This window comes from Sciurus vulgaris (genome assembly GCF_902686455.1).
Source record: "Sciurus vulgaris genome assembly, chromosome: 5".
Classification (NCBI taxonomy): Eukaryota; Metazoa; Chordata; class Mammalia; order Rodentia; family Sciuridae; genus Sciurus; species Sciurus vulgaris.
In genome coordinates, this window is record NC_136465.1 from 110,992,674 (window position 1) to 111,010,992 (window position 18,319).

Consider the following 18,319-nt stretch of genomic DNA (forward strand, 5'->3'; position numbering starts at 1 on the left):
TGTGGGGCGGCTTCCTTCCCTCCAGGCACGAATGCCTTTCCGATGGGCTCCTAGGGGAGCACCTCGCACTCTTAATGAACCTATTTACAAGACCTTCCCACCTCTTTGTGTCTGTTTGCTCTTAGCCACACCTGGAAGGGAAGCGGGGTGGATGTTAAGGTGAGACCTCTAGTAGGGGCTCATGAGATGAAGAGAGAGAGAAGTTCGCGAGAGTCTGTACTGGTCGCAGGACCCAGAGAAGTCTCTTTTAGAAGGAAAGAAAACAGGTAGAGGAAAGCCACCAGCTTAACGGGGTTAGTGAGACAGGAGTGTTGGATTAATGATAGAAACACTAGCACATCCAAAATGAGTTTGGGGAACGAGGGCATGTTGTCAGAAGTGTAGACAACCTTGATCCAAAGTGTTCTTACTTGAAAATTATTTTTGTAATTTGTAGTTTTTGCCCTGAATTGGTAATCCTATTTCAATATTAAAATATTCTACATGTGAATCCTCAATTAAATGAGATAGTATGTGAAAGCATCCTGCACAGGACTTGGCACAGGGCCAGTACTCATGGATGAGTGTTTAATAATGTGTATAAGTAATGCCTGATGGGATGGTAATGTGCTGTACCAGAAAACTACACTGAATCAGTACTTAGTGAGACCAGGATTCTAGTCAAAGTTCTCTTGTTCAGACCTTAACTGCATTATTACCTAAGCATTTGTGGTTTTGGGCTCCTCTGCAAAATGTTGGAATTGTGGTAGGATGATTTTATGTGATTTAAAGTGTCAGTAAAATAATTAGGGAGATTTGATCATCATTGTATATGCAAAGCCAAGTAACAGCAAAATTCTTGAAATGTATCTCATCTAGAGATGATCTGAACTTGGGAATTTCCCAATGCTCAAATTAAGTTTACTGTGCACTCAAATGTCTGTGAGTGGCAGAACGAAGCAAACAGAATCAGAAAATAAAGAGCCATCTGAGAAGAGGCAGTGAGATAATCAAACATTGTTCATTGAACATAATTAGAACAAAGTCGATCAATGCCCTTATGCCAGATGAATTGCCCCCTCAGAGTCCACATATATTTTTACCTAAAGAACAAGATGCTTTAGAATTAGCCTTTCCTATTAAGATGAATGGCAGTGACACTGGGAACAACTTGTTTTCTAGATTTCCTAGGAATCACACTTGTGTTGGTGGTATAATTTTTTCATTTACGCAAACTTCCATTCATTTAGTAGAACTTATCAAATTAATGAAGTGGTTACCTTATACAGGACCAGAGCTCCAAGACCCTGACCTTACATTGTTAACAATGGTCATTTTAGTTTATTTTTCACTGATAAACTCTAGAATAGCCATATTCCAATGAAATATGAGAAACCACCTTAACTCAATGGCAAGCTATCCGGATTATCTAGATCCTAGTGAGAGCTGGGTACTCAGTTGAAAGAAACTCCCAGAATAGCTAATTTTATCCCTAGTGTTCTGAATCCAAGATCCTGGGCCCAGTGCTGGGAATACTAAAATGAATAAAACCATAATCCCCACTTTTCTGTGCTTATATTTGAGTGCAGTAGTTGGGTATTTTAGTCAGAGCAAATGGAATGCCCCTGACCTCAATTCTTTGCTTTCCTTTAACCTCAATTGCCTAGTGCAGTACCAGTCAGATAACTGTTGGACTTTAGAGGTGTAATGAACCTTGATACTTTCAAGCATCAGATTTTCAATGTTTGTTTAAAAACATTTAATAGAAATAAATATTGCTGGTGAAAGTATGTACTGTTACAACCACTAATGGAAGGAACTATCTACCAAACTACAAATGAAAATGGAATTTATCTTTTATATATTTATACTTTTGTGGAATAACTTCTATCCAGGGTATTCGGTGCCCCATTGCATTAAAAAAAAAAAAAAAAAGGAGAGAAAGAAATAAGCTAAGTGTCATTAGGAGATAGGTTAAACTATGAAGTTTCCATACAGTGAAATAACATGCAGCTAAAAAAGGGCAAGTATTTCTTTGTTATGCTAAGCTCCCCAAGATACATTCAGTTAAAAAAATTAAGACACTGAGTATATACTTCCTTTTGTGCAAAATAAAGGAAAATCTAAATAGCTCTTTGTAATTGCATAAAGAAACTGTGGGAGAATGTGCCAAAAAACCTAAGTGGTTCTCCATTGTGAGGGGAAGGTGATGGGAATTGTAGGGGATAGATTTAAATGCGACTCTTCACTATATCTTTTCCGTATTTGTTTTCAGAACCATATAAACTGTAATTTGTTAAAAATTAGGGTAGAAATTTCTATGTAATTGTCAATTATAGCTTTTTCATTTATAAGGTGGTTTGTTCTACTACATGCATTAGTTCATCTCACTTTCATCTCATTTTTCTAAGGTAGGTCTTAAGTGAAAAAATGAATGTTTAGGAAGTGTACAGTTCAGAAATTGACTTTTAACTGCAAACCCAGCACTTTCTCCAGTTCCATATGTTGAATGGGACCTCACCATCTGCTCCTAGGCTCCATGAGCCATCTTTTTGAATGTAGGTAAAGGTCAGAAGTTCAGAATTTATTTCTACGTGTTGCAGAGGTTTCATGGAGATGGGCAAGATATCTCAAAATTTCAACCTGATTTTTAGAACGTACAAACATCCCTATCAGTCATCTCAAAACTATAGATTTCGTCTGTTCTTCTCTGGGGAGCTTCTTGCATGACAAGGGTGCTTGGTGGGGCTGAAAATCACCACAGCCAAAATCTATGCACCTAGGAAGGACAGGAATACAAAGAATACAGAGTTAGGAAATTAACATAGGAGCACTGTGTCAAGAAAGGACACACGGCGCCCACACACACACACACACACACACACACACACACACACACACACACACACACACCAAACCAGAGAACTGGAAGAGGGAGTAGGTATTAACACCCAGGGCCAGAATGAGGGTGGGAGAGGCAAGTAGAGGGGTAGACAGAAGGACGTCAGAATTTCAGTAGTCCTGGTTGAGAAAACATGCCCCTTCCCCCGTGAAGGAACAGTCACAGCTGCTGTGTTTCTCCTTTACCTTTTCTCAGTTCCTTTTCCTCTTACCCTTTTTAGTGATGGAAAAGCCCAGACCTATGGGAAGTATTACTCCAAGTGGCTGGGGGGAAAGAGTGAACACCAGAAAACAAGGAAATAAGCCCCAGGCGACAAAACAGCTTGGTAGGTGTAAGGAAAGCTGCGAGCATCTGAGGCTCCGCAACCCTAAGCAGTAGGCTTGAAGCTCTTTACAGCAACTTCCGCGGAGGAAGAGCTGCGCCTGTGGGTTGCACTCAGCTGTGGCAAGGGGTCCTTGTTTTCCCGCCCAGAGGTTTGGTCAGTGAGTTAATGACCACACCCCACCCCGCCCCACCGCCGCCAGCCTTTTCTAGTTTTTTCGCAGAACCATTTCCTACCAAGCCCTCTATTCCTCGGCGGTGAGCGTCTGGCTGATTCTTGCTGTCCTAATCCCATCGGTGCCCGCCTCATCTGGCTCTGGGGAATGTCCAGTTATTTCGAACTTACCTAGAGGGTCAGTTAGCAGTCACCACCACAGCCACCTCGGGCTCCGCACTGCAGTGCGCTCTGGGAGCGGACCCCTCGCCCAATCCCGCGGCGCGACTCAGGCTGGGTCGCTGTCAGTAACTGACTGGAGAGCGACATTTGGAGACCAGGACGCCAGGGAGGAGGCGGCGTGGCCCAACCTGTTGCATCTTGTTTCGGAAGGGGCGACAGGGGCTCCCACGAGACTTCGCGACACCCCACCAGCAACCCCCGCTCAGTTTTTTGTTTGTTTGTTTGTTTTTTAATCCGGAAAGAAGAGTGGGAAGTGGAGGGAAAACTGGAGAGGACCAAGAGGAAACCAGTGATACAGCCTCACCTCCTTATTCAACTGCCAGGAACCACACAGCATATTATAGATCCCCAAGGGTCCAGACTAAACTTGGGTAACCCTAGGAAGTCCAGTTTGTTGCTGACAGCCAAGTCAGACAGCTAGAAGCCCAGCAGGCGCAGAGCAGTGGGCTGGATGGCTGGTTGTTATTCCCCGAAGCTCCCTGGAAGAGGGCGTGGCAGGTGCAGGTGAGACAAGGCAGGAAAGCGGTGGTCGGGAGGGCTCGGCTGAAGAACACGATGAGGACAGACAGTGGTCACCTGGCCTGGAACCGCCAGTGCCTGGCGCCATAGCAAGCATACGAAACACTGCTTGTGGAAATGAGACAGTTCGATTATCAAGAGCCATAGGAGACAAGAAGAAAGTAAACTGGCAAAAAGCGGAAGGTGACTTTGGAAGCTTCACCAAGGGTTGAAGAGTCATTAGGCAATGGAATAAGGGCCTAGATCTGGCAGTACTAGGCAGCGAATTGGGGGTATGGCTTATGGCAGGGGTGAATGTGTATGAGAGAGAAAGACTGAGTAGTGAGGTGGCATTCAGTTGCTCTAGCTGAAAATAGGGGAAGGGAATGGGAAGCATGAGCAGGACCTCTGCTTAGTAGGTTTAATGCTGATAGAAAAGAAACTGGCAGGGACTACTTAGTGAAGGCCTGCTGGTGGTAAGTAATGAGCCCGTGATGAAATGAAACTAGCCAGGAGCTGGAAGAGAGAACTACCTAGAAGTTTGAAGAGAAGAGAGAAGTTTGAAGAGAGAAGCCTGAAGCTGGAAAGATGGGAGTTGTGGAGAAGAAATACTCTTGGGAGGGTGCAGCATTGCTCAGGCAAAACAGAACAAAAACTAAACCAAAGCAAGCTGAGAAGTGTGAGGAAGAGTGGAAGAGGAGTGCTGCCTGTTGGGAGAAGGGAGGTAGCAGACAGCAAAAGGAGGGAGACCCCGAGCCTGCAGCTCTATGTAACCTTTCATCTTAGCCTTGTGGTAGGTTTGCAGCTGTCAGTTCAGTCTGTCTCAATGGGTGCATCTGGGAGAGGAACTGGAGGAGGTAGTAGGGCCAGGGCTTGCAAGATGAATCCTTTTCCACAGTCTGAATTGCACAGACTTTTCAACGCAGGAGAAGGCATTTGGGACACATGACTTGATGGGTTACAATCTCTACGTAGTAAATAGTCTAGGATTGAACCTCACTTGAGTTATATAAGTCTAGTTCCCCTGTGTGCCATGGGGGCTCTCATGTTCCTGAAGCTCTTGCCTATGGGGTACACCAAATCATGGTTAGATATCCTTTGTATGGCTCCTTATTGGCCTATAATCCAATTGTGAGTTTGGAAAAACTGGGTCCTTAAGTGCTCGGCACAACAGGTCTTACTGTCTTGTGCTTTGTGTTGAATGCTCACTTCACCTCTAGGGCTACTTGTTAGAAGGACCAGATAACTAGCAATGGAGGACTATTTGCTTGAATGTCCATTTTTCAGTTTTATGTTGAATTTTCTTTCTTTGAGTTGTCTGTTCCTTCTGTCTTGAGGTTTCTAAACCCAAGTTACACTGTGCTCATATTCGAAGCCCCAACCCCAATCAATGGAGTCTGATAGTTGTTCCTTCAGTTCCTGGAATTGGTGAGTATCCCCAGTTCTTCAACTGAGTTAAGGGCAGGGGAAAGACCTTAGAACTAAGAGGAGCAGAACTGAGGACTAGCCTAGGAGGTTAACAAAAGGAATGTGAAGATCCATTTGAAGATGTGAAGGACAACTGCGTGAAGTGGAATTTGAATCCCTTAGTCAAAATTTAGCTCATATCATATTCTGGAGGGCATGCTAAAAGACTGATTGTTGAACTGTAACTCCAGAGAGTCTGATACAGGGATCTGAGAATTTGAAGCTGGTCTAAAGACATTATGAGAACCATGGTCTGGTATACCATACAAAGGAATAGAGGGAAAAATTTCCAGCTAAGACCCTCCAAGGGCTCTAAGGGAGATTTTACTTTCCTCTTCTTGTTCAGCCCTACTCACCCCACCCACCCCATTCAGTACACCTATCTGAATAGAGATGGAAGGGACTTGACTTCTAATAGCAAACTCTTCTGGGTCTGAGTCAGGTTCGACCTTGCCATGATGGAAATAGCAAAGAGTGGTTTGGTTTTGTCCCAAATTATTATCCCATTTAGCTCACCTGAAGGCATAACATTTCTCTAACAGGAAAGCATTTCCTTCTACACTTAAAGTTAGAGCTTAAAATGTAAATAGCTTCAGGAAAAGCTAACACTTTGGATTACATTCTCCTGTGCAAGGGATCCTTTATTCTTTAGGATGCAAAGGGGAGGATACCTGGAATAGGACATAGTCACCACAGATGGAAACCTGTGACAGGATCCTGAAGATACACTTCCCTGTTTTACATTTTGCCCAGAGAGAACACAGAGACACTTTTTATTTAAAGGGAACAGGGTGGCCATGCGGCAGATGGGAGTCAGGTGAAAAATGAAAGTTTGAGGGTGATACCCTGTGGGAAAAATAATTCAAATCTATTCACTCATCTGATGGCTGTTGCTTGTTTTATTTTTCGTCCAAGGGAGGTGGTATTGGACCGAGGTAGAGAAGACAATAGTACACCAGAGATGACCCAATGGATCGCCCCTTCTGTGGAAGGCCCTTAGACTCCATGATGCCTTTCAGCTGCACCTACATTTTGGGGGCTTCACTTTCTATCCCTACAATTACTAAAACAGATAAAAGGCTGGACATTAACATGTAGTTATTAAGAGATCTGACCTGATAGTAAGGAATAGCACTTACTACAAGTGCTTAAGACAAGGTTTATGAGGAGCTGGATTTGCCAGCAGGTAAGATATTTCTTGAAAACACAGTAGAACTAAGCAATAGTCTTAGAGTCATTAAAGACCAGATTCTGTCCTCATACCCTGATGCCTCTGGTATCTTAGTCCTTAAAATATTTAGTGACCTTTGCCTTGAATTCTTGACATAAATATAGAATAACCACATTGAGTCATGAAAAATCCCTTCCTTTGACCACAGTTTAGCGATTCCATAGATAGGCTCTGAATCTGCTAAATGTATATGCAAAACTATGTGAATTATAATATGTCTATTTTTCTCAAAAGTGAGCTTTTGGTTTTTACCAGATTATCAAACACATCTGTGATCCAAAATAGATTCTGTTATAGAAAGCTTTATATAGAACTTATTTGTATTAAATATTTGAACTTAAAGTAGGAGGCTAAAAGAAATGGGATAGTCGAGTTTTAACACTGGAACCCAATATTTTCTTATTTCCTTGGGCATCTCCTAATATTGACCCTAAAATGCTCCTGTCCCTGAGGACCTAGGATAAGGCCTCCTTACATAGGGCTGGCCAGCCATTTTACTTTATTCATAAGAACAGAATCAAGAGAACTGCATTCCAGGGAAAGATGGAAGGGTGCTCTCAGTAGCAAAAGGGAGAGGGGCTGGGCTGCTCTTGCTTGTAGTCTAAGAAGCCCAGTCAACAAAAATGGCCCTATTTTCAATTCCATTTGATCCCAGGACTCTAAGGAGGTGTGATTCACCCAGTTTTTCCTAAGCAGATGGAGCAATCACTAAATTAAATTCTTACAGCTTACTTCCTGTTGCATCTGGCTAATTCCACCAATTGTGGTTGAGAAGTGTCTTAGGGAGAATCCAGAATCTAAGCATTAAAGAGAAAAATCACAATGTCATCCTCTTTGCTTTTCTTCCTTCCTAACCCAAACTGCTCTAACAAGATAAATTTTAAATTATAAGATTGGCACGAATACAATCACTAATAATGAGAAACAATGACCAACTTATCAACTAACAGATGCTAGAATATTTGTATAAGTCCTAGTATGGATACCTTAGAATTCTAAGAGTCACAGTTATGGACACCTTTCCAGAATTGGAAGAAAAACCAGCCAGAAAGCTCATTACCCTGCATCAGCTGAAAAGTTAAGCCACAGCCTTTTCCTCTAAAGTTCTGTTTCTGGGAGAATGAGATACTCAGCATAACTCTTCCCCCTTAATGAGGAAATCAAAGTCAAGATTAATAACAACAACTTGCAAACACTGCGATTCCTGTTCTAATTTTCCAGCACTTAAAAAAGACAAGACAAAAAACCCCACTCAGCACAAACCTTCTAAATGTGCCTTGCCTGAAATCAACAAGAAAACAGCTCTCCTCTCGGGTAAAAACAATTTGCAGCCCAGAGATTCAGACCTAGACATATAAATCCACAAATGTCTTGATCTCAGTGATACTGGGGGAAACTTTGTACACAACTTAATCCATCATTGAACCCTTTCCACTAGGACTCGCTTTATCACTCAGGTTGCTTCCTATTTTGAAACAAAACAAAAAAACCCATACAATCCCCACTACCCTCATCCCCAGAACACAGCCCCTAGAAAACCTAGCTTGTACAGTTTGCACTTAGCATGCTCTCTTCAAGGACCCTGCACACATGTACACACAGACACACATAAAGACACAGTCAAGAGGAGAGGGATCTGTTCGAGGGGATAGTATTTTCTTCTGTGTGGGCCTGGATTACTTGGGGAAATAAGGTCCATCTTTTAGCATTATAGTGTGATCTCTCAGCTGGCAAATGTATGTGCAAGATGAAGGAAATAGGAATAGGAGATTAAAAAGTCCTTTGTTTTTTCATCAGGTGGGGGTGAGATGTATAGACGAGTAGATGGATGACCAAGTAAGGGTGACAGACCCACACAGGAACAACATCTGGCCCCCCAGCTTTCACAGGGATAAAGAAGGGGGCTCTGGGTGCCTGATTACTATCTCATTCCTGTTTCCACATTACTTTCTAATTCATTGTTCACCAGAGTACATTTCATGGAGTCACCAGTTCTGTGGGATATGAAATAAAAAGGATATTGAGGTCAAATAAGTTTAGGAAACACTGCATTAACAGAAACTAAATAGTTTACTGTAGAAGTTTTCAGAGCCTTTAATATGCTAAAATAGTCTCTCTCTACATATATACATAAATATATATGTATATGTAGAGAAAGAACATAATTAGTATACAAGGGTGGTACTCAAAAGTATTTAACAAGTGGTATGGCACAGACTCCAACCAATGAGACTGGACCTCAGCCATAACTGCTGGTACCATTGTACCTTTGAGAATGGGCTCAGGCTGAATATCAGCCCACATAGTATGCATTGTTTCCCAAAATTTTGCCCAAAGAACTCTGTTTTTATGTGTCCTCTCAGAACTGGTGAGAAATGTTTTGGCCAATGCTGGAGCATCATCTATCTAGGGACAGGGCCAGGGCTCATGATTTTGGCCATTGGGGTGCCAAAAGAAGAGAAGAGGCAGCCCTGGCAGTGACTACTGATAGCACCGGCTGATAGACCTGACCATAGCTGCAACAGAAATAGATTTCAAAAGACAGATGTCCCTCGGTCCCAGCTGCTCCGGGGACTTTGCCCCTGGTGGGTCAGCAGGTGCCTGTCCAGGTGATGTTTGCGGCCAAAGCTTTTCTCACACCGAGGGCACTGGAAGGGCTTCTCCCCAGTATGGGTCAGCCAGTGTCTCACCAGGTGGTGCCTCCGGCCAAAGCTCTTCCCACATTCAGTGCACACATGGCATTTTGGCACTGGTGGGGCACGCTGCCGTTTCCTAGCCCCAGGACTCTCTCCAACCTCTTGGCCCTTGCAGGACTTGCCTTCTGCATGCACTCTCTGGTGGCTGGCCAGATGGGAGTTGCATCGGAAATTCTTGCCGCACTCAGAACACCTGCTGGGCTTGTCATGCAGGTGAGTTTTCTGGTGCCTGATTAGGTGGTGTCTTCGTCCAAAGCTTTTCTCACACTTGAGGCAGCTGTAGGGCCTCTCTCCAGTGTGTGTCTGCTGATGCCTGGCAAGGTGGGAGCCCCACACAAACTGTTTCCCACACTGGGGGCATGTATGGGGTCTTAAGAGAGAATCCATCTCTGTACCACACAGAAGGTTTGAGAAGTTATCATCCTGAAGAAAAGGTGGGCCTAGGAGCATTCCTCTGGAGTTCCTGGACATGGAATCCCAGTTCTCATCCTGCTCTGGGTTCCAGAGAACAGTATCTTCAGACACACTAGATAACATTCTGGGAGGTTCTGCTTCTAGTTCAGGGGTGTCCCCCTCATGTTCACTTCCATCTCCTGTGGAGAAGGGAAAAGAACAACCCCAAAAGGGGAGTCACAAGAGAGTACCCCAGGACCCAAGTATGATGTATAATGCCAAACCTTACCCCAGGAGGGCTAAGAGGACATATTCTATTATACAAGATAGTGTGATAGGTATAGAGGTTTTCAAAGCCTAGGTTTAAGCTTAGGGCAGATAAGCCAAGTTTTAATCTCGGCCATACACTTAATTTCTTAAGGATTTCTTTTCCTCTTCTTCAAAACAGGAATAACAACACCTCTCTCCCAAGGTTATTATAAGATAGATAGAATAATATCTGCACATAGGAAGCACTTAGAAAATGGTATATCCTTTGTTATTACTTATTTGCATTATTTATTTACTACTATTTATTACTACCAATCAACATCTTCCAACATAAATATGGATGGAGAGAGTGAAGGAATGTGTCGAAATCATCAGCATCAGCAATACTAGAGAGATGTGGAAGGCATTCCTGAAATGGATAGGAGATTCAACAAGAACAACATCAATAGAAACAATAACAAACATTTACTGAGTGCTTATTACGTGCTTGGCTCTGTTCTACTGTTCTGTTAATATATTTAATTCTCAAAATAACTTATATATGAAGAAACCAAGAAGTCAACTGTTTTTCCAAGGTTTCACAGAATTCAAATCCTCAAAGTTTGACTCCAGACTGTCCTATAAACTTTTATATTACACCAATTTGCTTTTGAAGAAAAAGATCTCCAAACCTTTAAAGGAGAGTAATATACAATGATCACAATGCAAGAATGGTGAAGGCAGTAGCCGCAGACCTATTCTAGGTCCTCACCTGTGTATGTGACCCTCAGGATATCCCTCTCCTCTAAGTCCTGGGGGTCAGGGACCCATTGTTCTTCTCCTCCTTCGAGTTGAGAAAGCATGTCCAATTTAGGAATTGGAAATCCTGCCCATGGAAAAGGAAAATAGAGATGTCAGTTAGTTCAACAGTTATCCTATAGTTGTGAAAAAAGCTGGTTCCTAGATGATTTCTTGGAATTCTAGATAAAAGAAGGCCAGATTCAAGCCTCTTTCCCTTAACCCTTGCCATTTCTATTAAGTTGCTCTTTTTTGTTTTAGGAAATCACACTCTCTTTTCCAATTGATTCTATTCTTCTCTGCTCCAATCTTTCCAGCCCAACTTCCCTTTCTGGGCGTAACTTCACTTGAGTCCTATGACTACTTCAGAACATCGCTTTAGTCCCACTACGAACTGCCCCCTTTCCCTACCCACTCCGCCACACCCTTGGAAACTGTCTTACCCTAGATGGTTCCCAAGTTTCCAAGGACCTAGTTCCAGATGTCCCTCTCTCTGATTTGTAAGAACCTCCCAATTCTCAACCAAGAAAAACTTTGAGTTCTTTACTGCACAATTCAACATTATTTGCTATGTTGTGGTTTAAAACACACATCCCTCACTTCATTCTCTTGGGGTTAGCCCTAAGGTTCTTTCTGTGGCAGAAGCCTCGAGAGTCTCTGAAGCAGATGGCTCCTTCTTCCCAGGGTATGATCTTTTAGTAGGTGGGGAAGATCATGCTTACTCAGAGACACCACTATTCCACAGTTTTCCTGCATAACATATTCTCCATAAAAGTCTGTCTGAGAGGGGTCCAGGCTTCGCCACTCCTCCTGAGAGAAGCACAGTGACACATCCTTGATGGTTACCAGGCCCTGAAACAAAATATAGCATCCCTGTCAGCAGCTGTCCCCTAAGGAAAAATGTGATCTTGGCATAAAAGGCTGAAGTAGTAGAGAAGAGAGAGCAAGAGAGGATCTAGGAAAAAAATTGCCTAGAGGCCCTTGGGCAGGGCTGATGGTTTTGGTAAAGGGGAAGTGAGGAGAGAAGTAAAGATACATAGTCGAGGAGTGAGTGAGGGTAATGTCACTAGAGACGTTTCCCAAGTAGACCATGAGAAGTTGAGGTACCACAAATCATCATTCCCTCTGTTTTAACTACAGATGTCTACTCAATCTCTTATTGTTACAGAAATTCTGTACTATCTTCTCCTTTCTCCATATGACCTCTCCTTTTCTAGCAACACAAAATGATAAAAATTAAACATTCTTTTTTATTTCCTGCCATGCTATATCTTTACCATTTCAGGCAGCACAGTATGATAGGCCCAGAATACAGAGTCAAATAACTCTTAGTTTTGTTACTTATACAAGTACCTTAATTTCCCTCTGCCCTAATTTTCTCATTTGTAAAATGGGATGATTGATTTGTTCTCAGAATTAAATGAGATAATAACACAAAGCACTTAGAAAAAAGCACACATGAGCAACCTGGGGGTATAGCTAATACTACTGCTACTATTATCTTCCCTTGGCTCCTCTATTGCTTTCTCAATCTATACCTATTTTCTTTTCTAGCTTTGTTCCTTTTTACATCTTTCTTTTCTTCTTCTCCATAAGTGCTCCATTATTTACCCAATCCTGTCTATATTTTTCCAAGCTTTCTTTAGGTCTTCTCTTTCTAGTATTTCCATATTTATTAATTAAAGGCAGATAATTAACTATTCTTAAAAATCTCCCTGTGGATAACATAGCCATCCATTAAAAAACCATATCCTAAAGAAACTACCTCTTCTTGTTATGCCTCCATTTAATTTTCCAAGGGTCTTATGTACCAATTGGAAAGGATGGGATCTGTTCAGTTATAACATGAACATACCATTAGTGTTCATATAAACCAACAAATCAATGGGACTGGTTCTGTTGCTATTGGGTATGCTATTAAAACTATAAAACTGTAATGAGACCTTGAGAGAGGCCAAGTTCATACAGCCCACCTGTGATCCAGCTGCAAGAAGTGCAGCTGCCATTTCCCAGTCTCCGGTGCTCCCCTCCTGGGGAATTGCAGGAACCCAGGGAGTAGACTGAGCTGGTGAGAGGAGAGAGGAACCATTAGAATCAATTATCCACCCTTTTCCAATAACTACTTCATTTCAGAGGAGCATAAGGGTCTCATCTTCTCCAGTATCTATGACCATTGATGAAATTAAAATGCATAAATGTTCTGCAAGGGCATTAGGTGGCTTTTAGTTAGACCAGATGTGGTCTGGATTTATATTACTTGAATATAATTTTAATTTCGTAAACTACATCTTACTGGGTGTGTTCTCTAACAGTAATCAGTGTTGCTACTTACTTCATCTCCCACATTAAATACCACCAATTACATCTTGCATGCAGAGGGAATAATTGTGTAAGAAACAGGATAAGCCTAATTACGTGGCTGAAGAATTCATGAGCCCTGAAAGCAGGGCCCAGGAAGAATGGACTGGTCCTGTTGCTATTGGGTATGCTGTTTAGTCCATGGTAATTTGGGGGGTTTAAACTGTACTTTCAACAGAGATTAGACTACCCTATACATTGTGTTTCCCACACATGCTGTAGGCTCTCACCCTTCTCCTGAAATGACTGTGGCTCCTCTTCAAGATCACAGCATAGGTGTTCCAGTGGCCCTGGCACTGTTCTCCATGGCCCCTCTTCCTGGCTTCCCCTTTCCATATGGGGCTCTGTTCCATCCAGCTGTACATTCATTGACTCCCATCCTGTCCCCAGGGCTGCTGTCTGTTCTGAAAGCATTTTTGCTCCAAGCCCAAATTATGACCTGGAACAGATCAATATTAGGTATGCCTAAGGAAGTTATGGGGAACAGCTCCAGGGATTAATGGTGAAACTGACAAATGGAGCTTAATGGAAGATGAACTTCAAAGCTTGATGTATTCTAATCAACTGAGCCTGAGTCAAGCATCTTGGAGGAACTAAGAAACTGGCAGGTACCACATAGCAAAGTCACTAACTGTTATTCGGGGGCCCTCATGGAATAACTAACATATCTCTGAAACCTGGAAGAAGAATATATTTATTTTATTTTTTGTTTTTTTGGGGGTATTGAGGATTGAACTCAGGAGCACTCAACCACTGAGCCACATCCCCAGCTCTATTTTGTATTTTATTTAGAGACAGGGTCTCACTGAGTTGTTCAGTGCCTTGCTTTTGCTGAGACTAGCTTTGAACTTGTGATCCTCCTGCCTCAGCCTCATAAGCTGCTGTATCATAGGTGTGGGCCACTGTGCCTGGCTGAAGAATACATTTAAAAAGAACAATCCCAAAAATTCATAAGTTATTCATTTTATTTCAACAACTGAAAGTATAGGATAGTAAACAATTTAGAAACATGCAGGAAGGAATGTACATAGACCTGTTCTCAACAAAGATGACTGTAATCACACATAAAATTTTCTGCCATAAATCACATTCTCATCAATTACTTCAGAATGAAATGATTACTTCACATAGAAGTCTCAACCAAGGGGTGTATGTGCATTGTGAGTACACACATCTTTTTTGAGGCTGAACCAAACAGTGCCTTACTTAGGATAAGCCTCAGGGACAAGACACATGATACATTACTCTCAAATAAGGTAGAAAGACCAATAACCTGGAAAGAAGGTATAAGACTCCAAAACAACCCTAATAAATAAGAGAAATTGTTGGTCTATGAGGAGTTGAAGTTTCAGAAAAAGTAAAAAAGAACAGAAATAGTTTGTTGAGGAGTAAAAAAAGAGGAAGCATGCTTCTACAATGACCTTAGGGTAAATTAATCCTGTGATTTGAGACAGGAACAAGCCTGTTTGGCAGGCACCAGTCATATCTCATTAGAAAAATAAATTCAATTTTAAAGAAGGATATGAAGAGGCCAGTATGTATTCAATGGAAGAAATTAAAGTCAAGAAAGGGACAGGAAACAGTTATTGGAAAAGGCAGAAATGAGGACCAAGTTTTCTCTCTTCTGGTGAAGGCTGATGAATGGAGCTACCAATGAATAAAAAGAGAAGTGTTTTCTATCCCTATATGAATCAAACAGAAGAAGTGGGTTTTATTGCAAAAGAAGAGATTTAGGTTAGTTTTTTTTTTTTTTAAATTAACAATCCTGTGCACAAGACAAGGTTGTGTACTCTTCTGTTCCTTGGCCATCTTAAAAACAAGACAGGCTCCATTTGAGAAATAGTCTATTAGAAGACTGTGCTGAGTCCCTTTCTGCTTGGTAACATATTTTTGTGATACTTATTAATAACCAAGTAGTAAGAGCCAGAGGAAATCTTCCAAGAACAGATCAGAACCTTGGCAGATATTCTGGCTCATGGACATCCATTCAATAACATTTGCAAGAAACCAAAAGGCCAGATAGGTATCAACAGATGTCAAGTAATTTTTGTTTCTTTGTTTCTTTTTCTTTTTCTTTTTTTGCCTATTTTTCTTTGACAAAAGAGGTAGGTGGGAACCCTAAACCCAATGCAAAGGAAGAACAAATTCCCCTTTCATCTCAGAGGTCCAAAGATGGCTCAGGGCCTCACGGGAACATGCTGGATGGATTCCCAGCTTAGGAGGTTTCCTTTTCTGAGACTTCCAATGTGAAAGGGAAATTCCCAATAAAGAGACTTCCATTTTAGTTTTTTTTCTATGAATTCCTATCCCTGTATTCTCTTCACTTTTGACACACAAGGTACAAGTTTTCCCTCTTAACTCTGAGCCTTCCTGTTCTCTCATCCTTCAGCAAATCCTCCTCCCAGGGCTCTGCAGATAGCTAAATATCTAGACATCTGTCTCAAATTCATTCCTACTCTCCTCCAGTAGAAGAGTCTCTTGATGGGAAGCTTCTTTCTGCAGAGTACACTGGGCCAGTTATGAGTCTCTTCAGATCACTAACAGAAAACCTGTGGAAGAACTGGCAAAAATCTCAGCAAAGGAAGGGGTGGGTACCTGTCCCCAGCTTGCATTTCCTAAGATGCTCACGGTAGAACCAGAACCTGAGCTGGTTTCTCCTGGTTCTAGATGATCCCATGCCTATTGGAGTCTAGGTTCTGGGGCTTTGATTTTCCCCTTTTCCTGATATAGCTCGATGGCAAGGTGTCTGCAGAAAGAAGTTTTTGCAACGAGTGCTGTTGTACAGAAAAAGGGCCATGTTATCAAAAAGAGTGGCCCAAGGGCACAGGGACGAATCACGCTCTGACTGTCAAGAGAATCCTGACCCCTGCAACGGGTGGGGCATGGGCGGGATGGGAGCCTGTTGGGGAGTAAGGTTGCTTCTTTCCTCCTTCTTGTCACACTGCCCCTGGAGAGGGTCAGATTTCAGAGAATCCGAGCAAGGCATAACTGGAGCAGGGGAAAGTGAGGTCAGAAAACAGGTTTCCCCTGACCAGGGGCTTGAGCAAGTGAAGAGAAAGGGTGCCTTGGGGTAACCTGTACGCGAGTGACAGCGACAGCAGCCTGCGGGGCCTGACAGCGACGGTGGGAACTGCGAGACAGGGCGAGGGGCGGGCACAGAATGTCAGAGGGGTCCCCGGGGAAAGGCAGACACCGGGAGGCCGCATCGTTCCTCCTCCCCGCCCCCATGGGTGACCGTGCCCCCTGCCCCCGGGGAAGACAGGCGACCCTCCCTCCAGCCGCGGCGCCCTCCGTCCCGGCCCCACTCACCCCGGGTCGGCTTGGCCCGCAGCCCGGTGCCTCCCTCCCGGGCGCCGCCTGCCCCTCCCCTCCGCCCTCTGCTAGCGTTTCGGAGCCGTCGGCCGGCCCAGCCAGCGACAGGCGGCGACAGCGGCCCGGCGGGCGCGGGCGGGGCGGGCACAGGAAATCCCCGCCCGCTTCCGGGGCTCGGCGGCGGCGGCGGCGGCGGCGGCGCGGGGGGCGGGGCCGCGGCTCCGGAGACCCGAGCGGGCCGAGCCCGGACCGCGGCGTCCGCGCCCCAGGGGCGCTGCGGGCCCCGGCGTCTGGCAGGCGGCGGGCGCGGGATCCTCGCCTGGGTGGCCGGCCGCCCGCGCTCTTCCGCTGCTGACCTTTTTCAGTTCTGGCCACTGAGCTCCCGACGGGGGTCTCTGCACCTGGCTTCATTGATTACCTCGAATTTATAACCTCCCATCACAGGCCCGCCCGGGCTCTGTGAGAGCCATTTCTCAAGACATGTCTGGAGTTTGGGAAGGAGCTTACCCTTCAGGTTTCAAGACAGTGAGGGTGAATGCTCGAGAGGGCGTGGAGGAGTCATGAGTTCTGAGCGAGGAGTGGTTCATTCAGGTTGGCTTCACCAAGATGGTGCGCTCTGAAGTAGGCTGTGGCGGCATTGTCCCCTAGCCACCCGCATGTGGCATCTGAGCTCTTGAAATGTGACTAGTCTGGATGTAGATGTACTGTGAGGCTAATATGCACACCAAAGTTAGAAGACTTAATTTTAAAGCTAGAAAAATAGCTCACGAGTGACAGTTCACCTACTTTTAACTTTTTTAATGTAGCTATTAAAAATTTCTTTCTTTTCTTTCTTTTTAAAAATTTTTTTCAGGAAAAAAAAAAATCCAGAAGGCACTTTTAATTATGTCATTATAATGTGGCCACGAAACGTTTCTGAATTACAACTGTGACTTGCATTAAATCTCTTTTGGACATGGTTAACTTGAACTATCAAGATGACTGGATAGGAAAAGATGAGAACGGCCTGCAAAACAAACACATTACTATAAGAATTTGTTTATAACCAGTGAGTCACGTTCATATTTTTTATTTCATTATCACAACAGTTCTGTAAAATTTTACATTTTATTTAAAATAAGTGACTCACAAAGGTCATATGTGACAATCATTCCTTTAGTACATATTTATTTTCTGCAATGTGCTAGATGTGTAAGAAAATGGTGAAAATAAAAGAAAGGACTCAATCTGTGGAAGCACATGTCACCAAATAGTTGCAATAAAATGTAATAGATGTTAAAACCGAGGAATATACTCTGCAGTACTAGCAAAGAAAAGTGATAATGTATAGAGGGGGAGATCAGGAGGGTCCTCATAGAAATCACAGAGGAATGGGGAGGGCTCTATAATGAGAAAGAGGAGAAAGTGCTAGACATTTAGTTGAGGAAAGATATAGAACATATTCTAGGAGCAGATCATGGAATGTGTGGGGGTAATGATAGAACCAGAATTTGCACCGTTGGTCCTAGAACTAAGTCCAGAGATTCTTTTCAATTATGCTACTACTGGTAATAGATACAAGATGTGTTAATCAGGGTAGGCTAACAATGCTGTATCAGTTGCTTAACTCCATAAAGACTTATATTATACTAGTCACAGTGTGTGGGTGGTTGGTTGGGGCCAGTAGTTAGGGGTCTCTTCTTACAGAAAGCCCTGAATTCTTTCATCTATTGGCTCCT

General features: G+C 43.3%; 1 protein-coding gene and 1 long non-coding RNA gene across 2 annotated transcripts in view; one reads left to right on the plus strand and one right to left on the minus strand.

Annotated features, from left to right (window-relative positions):
* Nucleotides 1-6,000: 6,000 nt before the first annotated feature.
* On the minus strand, nucleotides 6,001-16,732 carry ZNF641 (zinc finger protein 641). The gene is made up of 6 exons (XM_079139630.1): nucleotides 16,599-16,732; nucleotides 13,520-13,728; nucleotides 12,905-12,996; nucleotides 11,654-11,783; nucleotides 10,906-11,019; nucleotides 6,001-10,084 (listed from the first exon to the last, which is right to left on the minus strand). Exons 2-6 carry the CDS (start codon nucleotides 13,701-13,703, stop codon nucleotides 9,330-9,332), a joined length of 1,275 nt encoding a protein of 424 aa, XP_078995756.1. The 5' UTR covers nucleotides 13,704-13,728; nucleotides 16,599-16,732; the 3' UTR covers nucleotides 6,001-9,329.
* A 92-nt stretch (nucleotides 16,733-16,824) lies between these two features.
* The window catches only part of LOC306660926, a 37,837-nt gene continuing 36,342 nt past the window's right edge, over nucleotides 16,825-18,319 (plus strand). The window contains exon 1 of the long non-coding RNA XR_013763793.1: nucleotides 16,825-17,649. This is a non-coding gene — a long non-coding RNA (uncharacterized lncRNA). The remainder of the gene's footprint in view (nucleotides 17,650-18,319) is intronic.

Excerpts from the sequence above, each read along its gene's own strand:
- ZNF641 (XM_079139630.1), bottom strand. The coding sequence starts at position 13,703 with ATGCTTTCAGAACAGACAGCAGCCCTGGGGACAGGATGGGAGTCAATG. Across the intron at positions 12,997-13,519 it reads ACAGTCATTTCAGGAGAAGG|CTCAGTCTACTCCCTGGGTT; the intron begins GTGAGAGCCTAC and ends TCCTCTCACCAG. Across the intron at positions 10,085-10,905 it reads CCTGAGGGTCACATACACAG|GAGATGGAAGTGAACATGAG; the intron begins GTGAGGACCTAG and ends CCTTCTCCACAG.